A 20,432-nucleotide genomic window follows, 5' to 3' on the forward strand; every position below is an offset into this window, starting at 1 on the left:
TTGTAGCTAATAAACGTATACCAAATTTTGACAAATTTAGTAATGAAAATAAATTCATATCATTACTAAGTGACGAGAAAATGTCAATTCCTTTAGCGCAATATTTAAAAAACTGTTTTAATACAAGACAGCAGCACCTACATAAACTAAGCCAGTAATACATTCCTTGTATTCAACTTATTATCTTTTTTTTTTTTTTATGCCTTTTTGTTCCCTTACTCTTTATGTGGTTATTTTTCTTTTACTAATATCTGATTTGTAACCCTTTTCATCCCCTCCGAGGGATGTTGTGTGTTAATAAATAAATAAAATAAAATTAAAATTAAAATAAAATAAATAATTTAATTTGTACAAAATATTTTGTAATAGTGGTATGTAGTAAATGATACAATGACAGTGGCACAGCAAATACAAAACAAAAGAACATAGAACAATAAACAGTGACGATAAGACATAGTGTGGGATTCGACAAATGCAAAAGTATTTTGGAAATATGTCCCTGCTTATTAATGTGCTATACAAATTTGATGGCAGTTAATTTTGTTGAAGAATTTTAATGCAATATTCTCCTGTCAGAGATTGGCATTGAACAGTGAGCTATAGAAATAAATTCAAATCGTTTGATTTTTGCGACAGATATTCTGTCTGTGCCTTTCACATTGGGAAATCAACGGAAAATCACTTATTGATGTCCGCATACAAAAAACTGCGTAATTTGTGAAATCAGTCCAGAGTGCAGTCACTTTTGTTCAGATATCGCAAGAACAGCAACCAATGAGAACTTCTAGCAAGAAGCACTCTAATTGGTTGACTGTTGGCTGTTCGAAAGCGATTTGCATACTTAAGTAAATGGTCAGACAGAGTTAAAGGTATTGGTAATGTACAGAGGTGACTAGAAATTACAGCAAGTTTCAGAAGTATTGGGGCAGCCAATTTGCAAACTCGCTAGCGAATTGGCTAACTGCTTTGGTTTTGACTAAACAGTTGGCTTTTGAATCTCGCTGGCGCCGACTCGTGGTCGCGTCCACTCTGGGCGAGTCTATATTGCATTAGGGAACATAGAATGCTTTTACGTAGCCTCAGTGGTACATGTCTGAATTCCCCTGAATGATTTGCTTTGCGAGGCGTGATAATATGAAAGTAGTTTCCCTGGTCAGCCTGAGAATAGCCACAGTCAGCTGGCGTACAAGTGATAATATGATAAATGCGATTAATCCACCGATAATTACTATATTGGGGTAGCCATTTTGAACACTGATTGAAACCAAATAAAGCTAAAGCAACAAGTTGAGAAACAGTTGCCTACAAATCGGTGAGAAAATAAATTTTCACATCCAACCGATTCGTTGGGGTAACATTAAACCAACCGCTAATAAAATTTGATTTTATTCACCGTTTTTGCATGGACAATCCCTTGTATACGAACACATCATTACACAAAGAAAATAGAACACTTTCCCTTGTATATTTGAAAGCGAAATCGCCATCCAACTAAAGTATGACGACCCCCTAGTGTTATATAGATTCACCCAGAGTGGGCGTGACCACAGAACGGCGCCAGCGAGATTCGAAAGCCAACCAAAGCAGTTAGTCAATTTGCTAGCAAGTTTGCAAATTGGCTGCCCCAATACTTCTGAGACTTGCTGTAAGGTGGCCTGAGCCTTTGGTCAATGCAAAGCTACTTACAAGAGTGTGTCTGATTGGCTACCCAACTCTAAAACCTAAAAGTCTGACCAATCAGAAAGCGGCTCATTTGTCAACAATTTATTTCAACATTTCAAATTCTCACTTGTATATATACTTTGACTCAACTGCGAGTCTCTTCCTACATCAAATTTTAATCAGATTGCATATACACATAAAGCCAAAACAAGATTTACTTGGTGTATAAACACAACCTAGTAAAGCATAACATAAACCCCTAGGCACAGACAATCACTATTCCACAAGGATGCACAACGACATGCATAGAATGTACAGTATATACCGTATTTGTCTTCAGTTAAGCGCCACCTTCAATTAGGCGCCAGTGCTACGAAAATATCATATTTTACACCCCAATTAAGCGTCAGACTAAGTTGAAATTTTGCCACATAATGATCGTGAATTGCAGCCGGCGGATCCACTACAGGTTAGTAGCGATAGACGCGATCGCGGAAGTCCCTCACTGTTACTGTATGATGGGCTTTCATGCAAAAAATTTGGTTTTGTTTCTAGCAATTTGTAAGAAATCGGTCTATAATCTCTATGTCTCTTTGGTTTACTGTAGAAGTAGCAAATATCCGCGTGGTTTTTAATTTAGCGAATTTCGCAGTAAGTCCATAAACACGAATTTAAAACTAAGTGAAAATGTTCCGTTGCAAATGAGCTGTTATCACAGTAAACAGTTTTAAAATATTCTTTAAATGCTCAGTTAACTTTCCAAAAATAGCTAATTTCTTGATTGAAAAAAAAAAATCATGCCGTTTTCCCACTAAAATCAAAGCCAGACCATACAAAGATCTTTTGATCACAAACATCGGCAAATCTCTGCCGCGTTGCGTTCATACATTATTTAAATGAGCTATGGTAATTTGATCACATTGGCAACATCCAGCATTTTGATTGGATGATTAACGACTTGACCTATCAGGTAAAAAAACACGTTTCAGGTAAACTCCGACACAGGAAGCATGGCGGATATCGTATCGCATCAAACATTTACATGCGACCAGAATCATTCGCTTACGATGAAATTAAGTTGAATTTTACTTGCATTGACATTTTTGTACGTTATTATAATTACCACGAAGTAATAATCGTAACTGTGGAATGCAGCATGACCGGATTTCGTTATTGTGATCATTTACTACTAAGCGATGTATTTGTGTTTGTTTTATTTTTCTGTTGATCGTACGGCGAAATGTGAATGTTTTCTAAAGAATGATACTTTTGTATAATTTTCTAGATTGTCTGAAAACAGATCATTTACTTAGTATTTAAATAAAGGCTACAGTGACTAAGCGTCAGACTGTAATGTAAAATATTGCCAAGAATGGAGCAAGAACAATGACTTGATGAAACACAGTTATCGGTACTAGAACTTGAAGTGCTTGAAATAAGCGCCATTTGAAACAAAGTTGCCCAAATTTAACCACAAATAAGCGCTACCACGAAATGAAAGTGTAACAAAGTGGCACCTAATTGAAGACAAATACGGTACATGCAATATATCACTACATACTTGAATATGAGGAAATATTAAATCCACTCACCGAATCTGCCACCAACAGCACTGAAAGAAAAAATAGGAAGAACAATGAATAACCTTTGACCCATACATGTAGTATATTTTTTGTACCCACAATGCATCTAGCTGACTAGGTTTGCTGAGATGTTAACCTCCACATGAACAAGTAACCCCCCCCCCCCCCCCCCCCCGCCTTATTTGGACTAGATTTAACACAAAATGGAACAACATCAGCGCAAGTCATTGCGAGTTTCTTCAAATCCCTTTTTAAAATTTCTAGTTCCATGTTCAAATGGAAGCATAGACTATTCATGTTGACATGTATATGTAATGCAAGCATACCTGGATATACAAACTAATTTCAGCTTGAAACTTTATTAGTATTGTACTGAAGTTGGTTTTAAAGACATCACACAATAAAAGGCTGTTCAGCATCAGAATCAGCATTGTTCCATTACCAATATTTAGATATAAACTAAGGGGTGTTAAAGTTGCCTTTCCAATTTGTCTTACCATGATCATCATGAAAAATGAGGAAATCAGTTGCTATGACAACAAATCACTAAATATGGGAGCTTTTAAGCTAGTCTGAACTGAAGGTTGTGGTGTCTAATTAATAAGTCAAACAATTTCAATTACTATTTTGCATGCACGCTTTGTTTTCAGGAGAGGCTTGATTGGATTTCAGGATTCTGGTTGATACAATTACTGTGCAAAACACAAAGCCCTTACAATGCTCACAGGGGTCAATCAGAGATATGTGTTCTGTAGACCATACAAAGTGGGAAATTTAATTTTAACGTAGATGATTGTGACAATAGCAAACAGCAGTTACTTACTCATTTGTAGAGGTGATCTCTTCGGTCACATGTCTCGTGTGGAGCATACCATCTTTTTTCTGTTGAAAAAAAAAAATAATCAAGAGTTAAGTCTCAGTAAAGTCTCAGTAAAGAGCACAACAAAGTTTTATTATGCAGTTCAAAGGATGTAGCTAGAAAGTTTATACTACTGGTATTAAAAAGTCATAGACATGACAGTCACAATAATAAACAAGCAGCCTGTCGTCTGTGATAACTCCACTGTTAGCAATGCACATTTCACTTAAAGAACTGAAGACATCATTAGACAAGAGTTGGCAGAGCCATCTCGATGCTGGGAAAATAAGAGTATTTAAAGGTGTGTTTTGGAGAAAGGGATTGGCGACCAGGCAGAAAAGCAATTTCAAAGACTTTGACTTTGTTTTAATGAAAACTTGAAGTATACATGAGGGTACCCGGTACATGTTATTATTTATGTATTTTGGAAACTCAATTTTTAACTGAAGAAATTAAACTAAATTACCGGTAAACAATCATGATTGTTTATTTTGAACCTCAGAAATGACTACTGTTCAACTCGGGACGTAATTAGCGCATGTTACTATGACAATCAACCAATTCGAGAAAAACAGTTGACAATCACTAAATTCATGGCCACAGCCAAATCGCTGTTTAATTGAAATAACAGAATTAAAGAAAACAGAGAACTCTAAGACAGGAAAAGAAACACGAGCGATGTAGTCGATCAACAGGCATTACGGCAGCCATGTTTGTTTCACCTCGTTCAATACAGTATTACCCACGATGCAGAATTCCCATAAGCGTGGGTATGTGGAAGTTCATAGCCAAGCGTACTGCGGTCAAGAACAAGGTAAGAAATTATGTGACGAGACCATCCTGATTTGCAGTCGATTTCCGGGTTCGGATGCGCTTCATACAAGAAGATCGATACGCACTACACCGCCGAGTGTAGTGGACATAATCCCAATGGCAATAGGAAGTTCGAAGGAAGCTAATATAGTTGATTTATAACAGACACATGATTGGAAATCACTTTTCAGTCCTCGTTGAGGCACAAACTTATTTAAATAAGTTGATAAACAAGAGACGATGGCAACTCCACGTTGTGGCAGATTTACACACTACTACAGTTTGATTAAAATTTACAAACACCACTGTCAGTCACACAGAGTACCCCAAATTCAAAAGAGATTTTTAAATGCGCTGGGGAACACGAGACGAACAATTGTGCATACTTAGATGACAACGTTATGACGCAGTGAAAATTGCAATTTAAAACTTTGCTTGCAGATTTTTCCAGGGCAGATTCACATAATACTACAGTTCGATAACAAAAAATCCATCAAAAGGGAACTGCAAGTTGTATAATGCCAAAACAGTACCATGATTTCACAACTTTCGAAATAAGTTTGCTTTTGTCGATGTCCAATGTACACGAGCAAATGTCTTCCCGTTCGCAAGAACACAGAGCCTAAACTATCAGAAATTCGTAACACATAATTCGAGTGATGGTATAAACACAATAACATATCATTTGTAAATTCAATCCATCGAAAAAGTATACAAAACATTTTCATAAACAATTTTTGTTTTATAAGTACACTTTGAAAAGAAACAAAATTCATAAACATAAATCTACTTGTATACATTCTCACCACAAATTACACAATACTTATTTTTTTAATGGAGCTTCTTCACAGCACAAACTATTGGAATCATGCACACGTGTGAGTACTTCAGTGACATTTTATAGCTACGCCCAAAATAGTCCATCATTTATTGCGCAACTGTGACCAAACGACATCATTCTGTTAACATCCACACATTTTTATAAAATCTCCATGCACTTTTTGACCTTTCATAAGTAAAATACACTACAATTTACTCCAGAAAAACAATTTTCTTGGTACATTCCTACATTCTTGCATACTAATGAGGGGTTCAGACACATTCCAAGCTGAACAATTTTCTTGGACTAATAACAAAGCTGGTCAATCCTTTCCCAGCAAAAATGAACAATATGTATAGTATCAAAGCAATCAGACTTGCTGTTTTTAACAAGAATTCAAAAATCCGTCTTTTTACCAAAAATATTCATCAAAATAGATAATTGAAAACATCATATCACGAAATGAACAAATCTGAGCGAGGTTTACCTGAGGTACCTATGTATAGTATCAAAACAATCAGACAAAGCAATTGCAAAGTTGACGACAGACTACATACAATAGACGCCAGACAATCAGTAATATGAATAATCCACTGGGCAATGTTGCAGCAAACAGGGTTCGTACACCCCAGAGATGATAAAATTCCATGCTATTCCAGGCCCAATATTGATGAAAATCCAGGCTATTCCAGGCCAATTTTGTAGGGAAATATAGTCGATATAAAGCATTTCAGTGGAATACTCATTTAAGTTTAACCCAAAGTCAATACCGACATTCTTTATTATATACACACAGAGTAAATACTACAATATAAACTTTATCAAATTTATTTATGACCAGGAAACATAAATAATGAGCGAAACAAACTGCAAGTTTTGACATTCCCAATTAATATCATAGTAGTGAATGTAACTGGACAGTTATGGTGTGTCAACCATGTTACTATTACATCAGCCAATTTGACAAAAACTCAGTCAGTTTCTATCAGGTGAATTTCTTTGCTATATCACTATCTGGAAACATCCTTCGAAATAACTGTCCAAATCAGCACAACTTTTATAACTGTAGTGCGAATTAACGCATTTCATTGCCCACAAAAAACTTCTGCTGTAAGACTTGCTGTGTCCATACCACAGTGAGTGTGTTGCTCGTTACTTCGGGTCTATTAACCTTAAAGGGCGACAGTCATCGTGTCGCGTCCTGTTCGATATGGGACTCATAGCAACATATACACTCGTGTAAAATACATTGTTTATTTACATGAAATTCGAACACCGCGCTTTAACTGTCGCAACGTCAGCTAATTTTCCAGTCGATGTTGAAGGCACAGCTTTCACAAAATCAAGCATACCGTTAAAGTCCTAAAAATACTCAGTATATTTAATGTAATATGCATTTATTTTTTTAATTTCCTTGGTAACGAAAAGTATATTCTAACAGAGGTTTCAAATAAAAACAAACACGAATGCACTGCTTAGTAGCAAATGATCACGGAACGGTAGCGCAATCCGGCCATGCTGCGGTTCACAAGTGAATAACTTACTTAATAATAATAATAATAATAACTCTATTTAATTAAGCGCAACAATTCCAACATCTGAAGATCAAAGGCGCTGATACAATAAACAATCAGTCAAATATTAAAAGCACATTTAAATAAGTGCGTTTTCAGTCTGGATTTAAAAATGTCTACTGAAGGACTAGAACGAACAGACAGAGGTAATTCATTAAAAAGTTTAGGACCTAAATTTTCAAAAGCACGGTCTTTGTATAACACCTTGGACTTTTTACTACACATCTGACGAGTTTTAATAAGAAACTTCGATTCAGATCTTAAACTACGACTCGGTACATAAAATTCGATTAATTCACATAGATAATTTGGGGCAAAACCATACAAAGATTTATACACTAGTAAAAGTAATTTGAAATTGATTCTTTGTACAACTGGTAACCAATGAAGTTTAATAAAAATGTCTGTAATGTGGTCATATTTTCGAGCACGAGTGACAAGGCGGGCTGCTGCATTTTGTACACGAATAAGAGGTTTTATCTTAGTTACAGGGAGACCAGACAATAGTGAATTACAGCTGTCTAAGCGAGAAGATATGAAAGCATGTACCAACTTTTCAGTATCAGATTGGGATAATGATTTACGAATACGATTAATATTTCTTAAATGGGAATATCCAGATCTACAAATAGTAGAAATGTGTGTTTCCATAGACAGCTGCGAATCAAACAAGACACCTAAGTTTCTAGCACTTGACGAAGCACTAACCAATTCTTCACCAATTGCGATACTAGACAAAGGACACGAGTCTTGTGAGAATCTCCGAGACGACATGCACACAAATTCAGTTTTCGACACATTCAAAAGTAGGAAATTACAAGACATCCAATCGCTAACATCTTGAATACATGTCTGAAGTATCACCCGGGCGCGAATTTGATCATCTTCAGAAACCGATAAATAAATCTGTGTGTACTTGTTTTCGAAGTGTGATTATTATTCAGTAGTGATTACAATAACGCACGAAAAATAAATCCATTGAATTGTTATGAAATGCAAGTAAAATTAAACTTAGTTTCGCCATAAGTGAATAATTTCAGTCACATGTAAACGGACGATACGATCTCCGCCATGTTTTTGAATGCACACGTGACGTTTTATTGACCGGATAGGTCATGTTGCTAATTAACCAATCAAAATGCTGGATGGTGCCCACGTGTCTAAATTACATAGCTCATTTAAATATGTTAATGACAGTTCAGCGATCTCATGGTGAACACGGAATAGATTTACCGATAATGCAGTGCGATCTTTTGACTTTGATTTCCATGGGAAAACAGCATGATTTTTTTTTAAATCAAGAAATTATTTGTTTTCGAAAGATAAACTGAGCATTGAAGAAGAATTTAACACTTTTACGGTGATAACAGCTCATTGTCGAAAACTTACGAAACACTGACGTATTCAGAAAGAGTATTGACAGAGGTTGCCGCCAGAACAAAAGTAGTCTCATTGCGTGTCTGACATCTTATCACCGCCAAACAATAAATAGGTGTGAATATTTTCAGGCACGTTGTCGAAACAAATGAATAGGATTAGAAACAATGCCGTTTTGGACCAGCTGGTTGAAACAATGAAGTCAGTCACGGTCCATGAAAAAAAAAACATACAACATTTCCTAGGCTTGCCTAAGTAGGCACTGAACGCGTTTCTACAACAGCCAATCAACAAGCCGAATTCACGCAGCTCATGACCTTACGTTGCTGTGACAACCAACATGACCCCTAAACCGGCAGACTTCACCACAGATCGTCAATTTATAATCAAAAGACGGAGAGGAAAAATTGGAGAGTGGCCAATAATAAAAGAAAAATAGTGAAATTCAAGGTTTTTCCAGGATTTTAAATAAAAAAGCAGAATTTCAAGGCTTTTTAAGGCCTGGAAAAGTGATTTTCGAAATTCCAGTATATTCCAGGAATTCAAGGCTGAGTACGAACCCTGAGCATAGTTGGTGATTTAGTGATATAATTTGCATAATTTACATACCTGAAGTATTACCACCTGTACAGCTACATGTTCTGTTATCCTGATTGGTGATGCAAATGATATAATTTGCATAATTTACATACCTGAAGTACTACCACCTGTACAGCTACATGTTCTGGTATTCTGATTGGTGCTTTAAAATGAAATGCTAAAGCCACCAGCATATGAAGAATTGCAATCAGGTTCTTGGAATGAATACCTAATGAATAAAAAGATATTACAACACTTTGATTTCTTAACTTCTTTGTTTTCAGGGGATAGTATCTGTATAATTGCATCCTAGTGAAGTACACATCTAGATTGCACAGGTGCCAACGAGCCATCTATACAAAGTCATGCACTCAAGGTGTGGTTGACGTATTGTAAAACATAAACGCACAAGCGATTTACATAGGAAACTAATATAATTCTAAATCTGAACGATTCGTACATTATCCTATACAAACATAATTATTTGCCATTTTGTTGTTGTTCTTAGTTGGATGTTATAAAACTACTAAGATAATCTTCCAAGTATCTATTTGATATAATAGTGTTGGTTGGTAAACTATTGCCACTCTGAACCTCTACAAATGTGCAGTTATTTTGTACAAAATGGGTAAAAATGAGCCACTAATGGTGCGCGTCATGCACAAACCTCAAACAAGCCTTACAGCACACTTACATAATTAAACAACTTATAATACACTCTTGAAACCTGCAAATCATCTATTAGTCAAGTCTTGCAGTAAATTTCAATTTTCACTATAAACGATTTGTACTGTAAAATCAGTATCAGAAGCCACATCCTTAATAAAAGCAACACCCTTAATTTTTAAACAATTAAGAACAAAAATTAACCATTAATCAAATGTGCAGATGCTCTAATAGAAGCCAAATCTTTTTGTGTTGTGCCATTTTAATAGAAACCACAGCTTTCAATACAGATTTTACAATACTACTTACTATCTACACTCCATTTCTGCTGATGCCACCGTGGTAGATTCAACATTTTATTCACCACATCAAGTACTGTTTTCAACTTTTTCTTCTGTCCCGCTTCAGACTGAGTCACTTCAGCAACTTCCAACTTTATATTCGCCAATTTTTCTGTACAATTGAATAAAACATATCTAAATAGTTATTTGTTGTATTGGAAGTGGTATTTATTTACCTAGATCAACAAGCAGTGCTGCAAGGAATATATGCCACACACACTATCATTTGTATTGACGAGTGTTGCATGTATTTATTAAAGCAGGAGGATCGTCACCTTCAGACGCGCAGGACTTGAGTCCCAAGCAATGATAACAACACACGCTAAAAACCCTAAGGCTCATGGGTAGACGCTTGTTCGTAAACAATGACACGCTATGGCCTCCTGACGCATGCATAGGTGACGACTCCCCCGCTTTAATGAGTAGTCATAAATTGCATTGTTTTGTATCAACTTAAGGACATTTATAAACACTATTAGAAAGGGAAATCTGTATTACGACCATAACAATTTAGACCTTAAGTCTGCAATGATGTAGATTGTAGACCCAAAATGTTATTATGTCTGTAAGGATGTAAACAGTCAGTATTATATCATTAATCATAAATATATGGTGTAGACACAAAGTCTGTATTATGACAATAACACTGAAGACCCAAAGCATCAGACTAGATGAAGCCATTTAAAGCATATTTACTGCAAAATGATTAATTTTCACTGGGTTTAAATTTTGCTGATTTACAATTTCAGGCATATTCAGTGGGTTTTAAATTTAGATAATATGTTCTATGCTAAATTTTATTGGGTTTTAATTTTGCTCATTTCGCCGACTGGAAAATGTGCTAAATTAAAACCCAGTGAATATTTGATCCTTTTACAGTAGTCAGTGGGATAGTTCTTAAAAATGTCACATATAAACATTGTACGAATGCTAGAGGGAGCACTTTATGTAGACTTAAAAATATTTCCTTAGTGATCAAAAATATAAACCAAGACATCACATCATTTATTTACAGGAATTGTCTTGATGTTTCAATTGATTGCATTTTCACTTATGCAGAAAACATCCCCCTGATCATTGTGACCAACATTAAATATGATAAAATCAGTTGGCATGGCAACAAATCCTGAAATGCTGGAACACAGAAGCAAAAAACAATCACTGCAGGTTGTGGTGTTTAATTAACCACCAAATCAAATATACTTATCATTGTTGTTCACTTAAATCCATTTTATTCTAATTAGTATTTCTTCTAAATTTTATTTCCGGATAATCATAACCAAATGCCTTAAATGGAGCTTATAGATGTACAAAGTGGGAATGCAATTTTAAAATACAATTTTTGTTTTCATCTTCTCACTATTGTTTTGTACAGGTACCCCAATTTTGCAACACAAAACAAGTCTATACAAACTGCCTATTTTTTACGTACCAAGTAGTTTACCCAACACTTGTCCATCAAAAAGATCTTCTTCGATGTCCTTGACAATTATTCTATGGTCTTTTAACTCTTCATTGGTCCACTCGAGCAGTACCTGGGGTGACAAGAATGAACAAATTAAATACAACATTAATTGCGTTTTCAAAATTCCTTTAGTAGATTTCAGATATAATAATAATAATAATAACTTTATTGCATCCTTAGAAATACAATGTTTCTATCAGTTAATAGCAATAAAGATTAGTTGTGATAACTACTACTACAAAAAGAAAGTTAGTTGTTAAAAAAAAGATAAAGCAAGTGTTACATATCAAATGGCATTTTCATTCCTTGATTGAAATGCATTATGAATATAGTTGCCAATCTTTTTTATTATTACATCATCTTTTGAAGTCATCAAGAAATTAAATTTCTGGAGATCATCCTGGGTTTCTTGTGGAAATATAATGTCTTGTATGATTTGTTGGCGTATTACTTTATATTGTGGACATTTCATAACAAAGTGCAGTTCGTCTTCTATTTCATTCTGTGAACATTGTTTGCAAATTCTATTTTCAGTAGGTATTTTTGGTTGCATATGTCTCCCTTTTTCTATTGCTAAATTGTGATTACTAGTTCGAAATTTTGTCATTGAAATTCTTTGTTTCAAATTTAGCACATCTAAGTATTTTTCAAAATTATAAGAGTCTTTGAATTTTTCATAAGTTCTCAGCTTTGTTTTTTCAGTTATATTTTTTCTCCAGAAATTTATGTATTTTTGTTTGACAACTTTGCCAATTTGCTGTATATGTTTTGTTAACCAATCATTCTGTTGTTCTCGTGAAAAGTTCATGTTGTTCATCATTTTTTGTATTGAAGAGTACCATTGTAAATTGGATTTCTTTTGTTCAAGGTATGCTTGTTTTGTGATATTATTGTCTGGTAATTTACTGATACGAGTCCAGTATTTTATTAAATTGATCTGAATATCTACTAAGAGTGGGAATTCTCCTACTTCGGCTCTGCATGCAATGTTTGCCACAAATTTGTTCAGTCCTAGTAGTTGTTTGTAAAAATTCAATTGTGTTTTTTCTGTTATTGTTTTGTCCCATTTGTTGTAATCTTGAATTTCATGGCCCCAGATTTCAGACCCGTACAATAATATTGGTTGAATACACCTTTTAAAAAGATGGATGAAAGTTCTACAATTTGTTTCTGGTGGTAGGAACTGTTTCAATGCATACATTGCTCTGGCTGCTTTATCTGCTAAATTTTGTTTGGCTTCAGTGTAGCAGCCATTTGACTTTATGTTTATACCCAGGTAGTTGTACATATCCACACAGGTAATATTTTGTTCATTATAATAGAATTTTTCTGTCTTTTTCAGTGTTCCTCGTCTGAAAATAACAACTTTTGTTTTTGTCAGATTTACCTGAAGTTTCCATTTATGACAATAAACTTCTAAACTATTTAGTGCATTTTGTAGACCGTTTTTTGTTTCAGATATTAACACTAGATCATCTGCATAGAGTAGGGAACTAATTTTACAGTTATTCAATGTAACCGGATCTAATGATTCATCTTCTAGTGATTTATTTAAGTCATTAATAAACAAATTAAAAAGCATTGGGCTAATGACACAACCCTGCCTAACACCCTTGGTCGTTTCAAATATGGGTGTAATTTTATTTTTGAAACGAATGCATGATTTTGTATTTAGATACATATTTTTAATGATGTTATAGATTTTACCATTTATACCATTATTAAGTAATTTATAGAAAAGCCCTTGTCTCCAGACTTTATCGAATGCTTTTCGAAAGTCTATGAAACACGAGTACAATTTTCCCTTTGATTTCAAGTATTTGTTGACAATAGTTTTCAATACAAATATCTGATCTGTAGTACGATATCCCTTACGGAATCCTGCCTGGTTATTGTTTATAATGTTATTATCTTCGGTATATTGACTAATTCTAGTGTTAATTATACTACAAAAGGTTTTACCTACACAACTAGAAACAGCTATTCCTCTATAATTTTCTGGGTCAGTTTTGTCTCCTTTTTTGAAGATATGAGAGATAATACTAATGTTCCAAAGATCTGGATAAATACCTGAGTCCAGGATTATATTAAATAATTTACGTAGTGGCTGAATTAGGAAGTCTGAACTGTATTTAAGTAATTCTGGGCAATAACCATCATATCCTGATGATTTTTTACTCTTTAGTTTTTTAATGGCTAGCCTAATTTCTTTTTCAGATATCTCATTATTTAAATTATAATTGTAAAAATGTTCTTTTACTTCCATAGCTGAGATGTTAGAGATGATCTGTTTTTGAAAAAGAGAATTATTAATTATTATCAGTAGCATTATTATTTAATTGTTCATAGAATTCTTGCCATTTTCCTGGTGAAATTGGATTAGATTGATCATTTCTTGAGCCTTTTAGTTCATTGATTATTTTCCAATATTGTTGGGGATTATTTTCTTTTATGTCAGTTAATTTATTAACAATTTTATTTTGTTCTTCTTTTTGTTTTGATCTAATTAACTTTTTGTATTTCTTTTTCTTGGCAAAGAACACATTTCGTAAGTTAGCATTAAAAGGATATTTGCTGATTATACGTGCAGTATTACGCAGATCTGTTTTAAGAATATTACATTCTTTGTCAAACCATTTTTTCTTTGATTTACGTTTAACATTTCCACCATTACTTTTTCGTTTATGTTTAAAAATCTGACTGGCTGCATTATTAATAATTAAATTAAAATCTTCTACAGCAGTATTAATTCCTTTCTTATCTATGCTATAAATTTTATCAATAAATGACTTTACAATAGCTTGAACCTTCTCAGATGCTAGATTATCCTGGTAATCGAAGACTGACAATCTATCCCAAACCCAACTCTTTGGTAAATTATTTAAAGTACCTGTGTTATTTATCGGTATATCAAGTGCATTCTGATCTAATCGTAGTAAGCACGATATCTGGCAGTGGTCTGATGTACATGTAAAATCATGAACTTTAATATATTCAATGCTGTCAAATATGTTTAGTGAGGTTATGGCATATTCAACAGTGCTTATTCCATTGTAATGGTAGCATGTAAAATTGCCACTGGAATCTCCGGGCATTCTTCCATTTAGAATTCTGATGTTACAATTTTTACATAATTCTAATAATGCTTTGCCATGTGCATTAATGGATGTGTCCCTGTTATTACGAACTGTTGGTTCTGATATGTCATCATCTAAGTAAGAATTAGGTAATGGTGTAAATCTATTATTATCATTATCAACATAATCAGGTAGTGTGCCTGTTCTACTGTTAAGATCTCCGAGTAGAATAATGTTGCCTTTTTTTGAAAATTTGGATATTTCATTCTGTAAAATGTCAAAAAAGTCTGATTTGCAGTGTCTTGAGTTTGAAGGTGGATGATAAGTGAAGCACAAGTAAATGTAAATTAGATATTGAAGTATATTTAAGATATTGAATATACCGGTAATTTTTTTCATGTTTAGACTGAACAGATGCACTTCTAATAGAGCAAATACTATATTAGAGAATTTTTAAAGATCAAATACAATAGACAATATTACTGTATAAGAGTTAATTATTAAGCTGGGGTTTATTTCTGGTTATGTCACCGATAGCTAAATATATTAAATTTAAAATCCAAAGAATACGATGCTGGTCTACACCACACTTTGTCAAAAACCATTTTGTTTAAATTCTATTGAATAATCTTTTCATAAAAAAATCAAAATTAAATATCCTTATTCAAATGTTCAACTACCACCCAGTCTTGGTGAAATTACAATTCTTTTTGGGTTTCTACACAAGTAGAATTGAGCTTAGAACGTACAGACGTACGTACATACTTACGGTGATCAGTTCTTTTAGTTTGGGATCATCTCGAGATTCGGCTTCAATCATGGATCTCTCTTCATTTTCATCTAGAAGAGATAAATGCACAGCATTATAAATAGCAACCATTTTCTTAAAATATAAACGCTTTAAAAAGGGTGATACTTACCCATATTATATGCATCTGGTGATATATCGGCTAAAATTAATGATGACGTAGGTGAGTCAATGGCATGTTGACCTTCTGCTTGAAGTTCATTCACTGTAAAATAATAAAACATCAACATTATTGATACACAGCCGAATTTGACCTTAGACTATGCATACTACGAGGTGATATAGATTTTATGTTACAATGTACCATACTGTAATAAGGATACTACTTGTAGTATACCACTGTAAACAATTAGTTTGACACGTGTTTGACAGATCTAGGGTAGTTCGACCATGATGAGGGAAAGACACAGAGAAAGGTTTTTTCTGGAAATGAACACTGCTTCTTCAGATTTGAATTGTACAGTACAAGGAAGGTTTATTTTTTATTCCATATAATAATTATTCATAGCTTTCTGCAAAAAATATTGACCCGTTGGGTCAAAAACGCCATCAACCAATCAGAATGCCTCATGGTAATGCCGCCAGAACCCGAAGTTTTCTGAATGGTGGTGATCATAAAATCTACATTGCGGAAGTAAAGAGATGTCGTAGCATGATGGGCTGGTATGGATTTCAGATGAAAACTGCATGATGGTTTTCGAAAGAGGTGATTAGCAATTTTTAAAAGGTAAAAGAAGTCTTGAAAGACGAGTTTTTACATGATTCGCGATGATAAAAGTTCAAATGTATTTTACCCAATCACGCAATAAACACATTATTTTTCTTGAGTAGTTTAAACTGATCGTGAACTCCGCTTAAAAAGCCTTTGCCCATGTTATATCGGGATGGAATTGATTTTGAAAGAATTTTAGCTTTCAATCTAAAGACTGTGTCGATGTCAAAGTATTTACTTACGACAGACAAAGAGGTGCTAATTTTACAAAATTAACTTATTGTTTGTAAACTGCTACCACATCGTGTGACTATGTCTATTGTTTACAAATTATAATCCACGACTGGCAGGATGCGTGTCGGTCGGTACGTCGGACAATAGTCTTGGTTGGAAGTGTTTCCGTGTTGGTCCCTAATTTTGAGTGCCGGTCCGAAAAAAAGTTGTTTGTTATTGGTCCTGATATTTGGAGAATTATGACATACAATTGTAGTTCTGTGTTTGAGAATTTGATTCCTCTTTTGAAGGGAGGCGGTCGTTGCGCCATGTCTTATTCAATATTGGACTCATAACGAAGCACAGAACACATGTAAAATACATTGTTTGTTAACATGAAATTTGTGACGACCACTGCCCTTTAAAGTAACTTTTCCTACATGTCAAGTGTAATTTATATATTCATGTGTAATCTCAAAAGCATAGCGACATCAGCAATACTGATCAAAGGCTGCATGTGTATCAAGCTCTACAAATAACATGTGCATATATAGAAGAGTATCATTATGGTAGAAATCTATATACCCCAAGAGTTTGAAAACAGTGCACTTCTGGTCAATTTTTTTCGTTTGTTTCCCAAAATATATGTCGCGAGACAGCTCATTCAACATTAAGCATCATCATCAGAACATTGTTCAATGATAAGACAAAAGTTTTCTGGCAAATAGTTCAACTTTGAATAGTGTTTCGATTTATTCTGATCAGTGGTGACATAGGAATCGTGGATGGTGCCATCTTGAATTCCACTCAACTCGACTGTGAACTATACTTGACTTTCACAATTCATCCGCTTCTACATCTTATGGTTACGTCAGCTCTATTTTTAGTAAATCAATAAACTACTCGGCTGCGCTTGTACGCCAAGACATCGGCTGCTACACGTATTATTCACATATTGGAATGTTGATATACACATGTAGACTGCCAATGTATTAGTCAGTATGTACTAGTGTTTGGTCTGTTTTGGATGGTAATAGCCTTGAGTACAGTCTTATAGGTCTATACGACTTCTCAGGACTGTGGGGGCCGAATGATGAGCACAAGAAAGCCACCCTACAGGACTGTACTCAGGGCTAGGAAGGTAAATGCATTAACAATGCGCTTACGTAAATTACAGGCCTGTTTTTTCTGGTAAAAATAAGCATGATTTTAATGATTTTAATAGTAGTATACATCACAAAAATCCGATTTTTAGTTTATATGTATGTTTATAGGAGATGTACTTTTAGTGATAGAGCAGATATCAATCTGAGCTGCAAGCAATGTCCTGCTAGACTTCGACAATCAAACGCATACTTAGATCGTCAAGCCCGTGTCACAGTAAAACGCTAATAAAGATTTTCACAATCCTGTCTCATAAAAACGAACACTTCAACATTTTATCATATCAGTCACCTCACTATAAAATATAAACAAAGTTGACTATGTCCATATTTGGTGAAGGAATTGACAGCTTCCGGTAAACGATTCACAACCATAACATTGGATATAACATGACTAACCTTCCTTAATTTTCTTTTTCGATCTGCCCAAAGTTGCCATTTTGTCAAAAAGGGAGTCATCCTTGTCTTCTTTCTTCGTCCCTGGCCACGGGAATGGTGCAGTTGGCTCGACAGTGAAGCCAGCTTGCTGGGGCGGTTTGACAGGGGAAGCCATTTTGGAAATTCTTTTTACTATTCGCGTCTCGTCTAGTTCCCTGCTCAATTTCAACGCTGAGGGCGTTTGTTCTTACCGGCCCCAAGCGTTGAAATTTGAGCAGAAAACCACTCGTTTAACGAACAATTATTAATAAACTGATGATGAAACAAACATTAATGATTACTTTATACTATTCAAAATTCTAAATATTACAAAAATATGAACGATTAAAAGAAGTTTGATATGTCAAGACATTTATTCACACAGAACATAATTTGGCGAACATTCGTAACTAATTTCTATAAGCTTAGGTAGTTGGGAATCCCCAAGCATCTCTAAGTTTGTTACGATTTGAGTTTGGACCAGCGTTTCAGTCAACGTAATCTCGACTTTAATTCATCATTGTCTTAATAATTGAACAGAAATTAGAAAAAAAAACGTGAACAAAACAAATTCGCACGGGAAGTTCTAGAAAAGTCCCTACGAACATTTCAATATGGTAGGGACTTTCCTATTGGTACTCTATCAAATGATCTAAGGGCTAACCAATTTGATATCTGACAAAAACTCAAGGAATTTGCACAATAGTAAGAAATAAAAAAAAACTCTCTAAACAGAAATTAAAAATTGGGGGATAAATAATGTTCAGACATGCTCCCAGAAACAAATTCCTGCCATGGTAATGTGAAAAAAATACGCAGTTGCCCAATTTCCTCCAACTCTCTCTCCCCAGATTAAAAACAATTTGTCACAACAATCACACTTTTAGTCTAGGTAGTACTATAGGTACAAGTTGTTTTATTATTGGAAACGCGTGCCAGACTAACATACAAATAATAGTTTTTCTTGTAATTTTTATGTATTATTCAAATAATGAATGGACACACAATTCTAAAAAAGTGTATGTTTGTTATGTTTCTATTATTGTCTATTTACACAATCTCCATATATCTTAAGCTGAAGAGCATTTTATTACAGTGTGAAATTAACATATAATATTTTGAAAGGAGAATTGCCTATATTGTTACACCCCTGAAATGAAATAGTTAGGTCCACCGGCAGACATGCGTCAATTCTGTTTTAAATATAAGGGTTATTGCAACATTCGAAGTCAAAGCTTATAGCAGTAACAAACAATCTGATTGGTTAGAATATTATGTGTCAGGGTCGGGTAGCCAATCAGACACAATCTTGTAAGTAGTCTCGCATTGACTCCAACAATGATGTGACTATGCAGAGGAAGCTGTAAAATATCCATATGAATCTTGTTTCTGCCCGCTGGAATGATTTTTTTAGGAAAAAAAGTAATCAATTAAACGCCCAATTACATGCTAAATTTGTGCTTGTTTGAAAACGGCGTAGTAAACAATTTACTGCAAACATATCGGCCACGTAACCAATATTGCTATATGTTCTTTACATCAGAATGGACCGTTTCTGTTTCATTTTTTTAGTTTAGGACACTTTGTTGACTTTATATGTATGACCGTATTAGTTTATATCAATGGAAAACAATCACTTAATACATTTTAACTTTTATGTTATTGTGAATACATATACATGTACCCACATAAATATATCCATCATCACAGAGCATATCATATATTATACGAGAGATACATCGGCCAAGTGATTGACAGTGTGAATAACCAAACAGAGATCACGCCGTAGCTGTTGGTTTCTTGCATTAATGGTGAGAGACAAACCATGGAGTTGGTCAGAGTTACCGAATACAAAAAATGACAAAAGTTTCAGTACTAGTGTTGGTGAGGTGGTTGAGATATTTTAACGAGTCGTAAAACAGAGTTGTCCCTGACTTCTGAGTAGTCAGTGTCAACATATGGCGGAAATTAAAAGATGATTTGTTGATTGAAAAATATTTTGTACTTGCCTAGTACTTCAAATTAAATTAAAGGGATACAAAAGTCTAGAATTTATCACTTTCACAATGATTCTTTAATGGTTTTATTGAAATAAAAATAAATTTTAAAAAGTAAGACCGCATGTATTGCTTTAAATGGTCCGTTTAAAAAATTGGGAAATGAATAAACGAAACTTGAAGGAGCGCTCAATTGCGAGCGCTACAGCAAACTGTGACGTCATTTCTGAACCACACTTCAGTTAGACTATTTGTGTATAAGTTTGCGTCACCACTTTTCTGAACCGCCGTGAATACAAAATACTA

General features: G+C 34.4%; 1 protein-coding gene across 2 annotated transcripts in view; it reads right to left on the bottom strand.

Moving 5' to 3' along the window:
• The window catches only part of LOC100366754 (beta-parvin-like), a 33,374-nt gene extending 15,048 nt beyond the window's left edge, over positions 1 to 18,326 (bottom strand). For both annotated transcript variants that reach the window (XM_002734478.4, XM_085506523.1), the window contains exons 1-8: positions 18,112 to 18,326; positions 15,737 to 15,829; positions 15,586 to 15,656; positions 11,707 to 11,809; positions 10,243 to 10,386; positions 9,381 to 9,496; positions 4,069 to 4,127; positions 3,255 to 3,274 (exon numbers count right to left, since the gene is read on the bottom strand). In XM_002734478.4, coding sequence (XP_002734524.1) covers positions 3,255 to 3,274; positions 4,069 to 4,127; positions 9,381 to 9,496; positions 10,243 to 10,386; positions 11,707 to 11,809; positions 15,586 to 15,656; positions 15,737 to 15,829; positions 18,112 to 18,265 — 760 coding nt within the window. In that variant the 5' untranslated portion in view covers positions 18,266 to 18,326. The remainder of the gene's footprint in view (positions 1 to 3,254; positions 3,275 to 4,068; positions 4,128 to 9,380; positions 9,497 to 10,242; positions 10,387 to 11,706; positions 11,810 to 15,585; positions 15,657 to 15,736; positions 15,830 to 18,111) is intronic.
• Positions 18,327 to 20,432: the final 2,106 nt, after the last annotated feature.

The sequence above is a fragment of the Saccoglossus kowalevskii genome, chromosome 12 (assembly GCF_978046115.1).
Source record: "Saccoglossus kowalevskii chromosome 12, keSacKowa6.1, whole genome shotgun sequence".
Lineage (NCBI taxonomy): Eukaryota > Metazoa > Hemichordata > Enteropneusta > Harrimaniidae > Saccoglossus > Saccoglossus kowalevskii.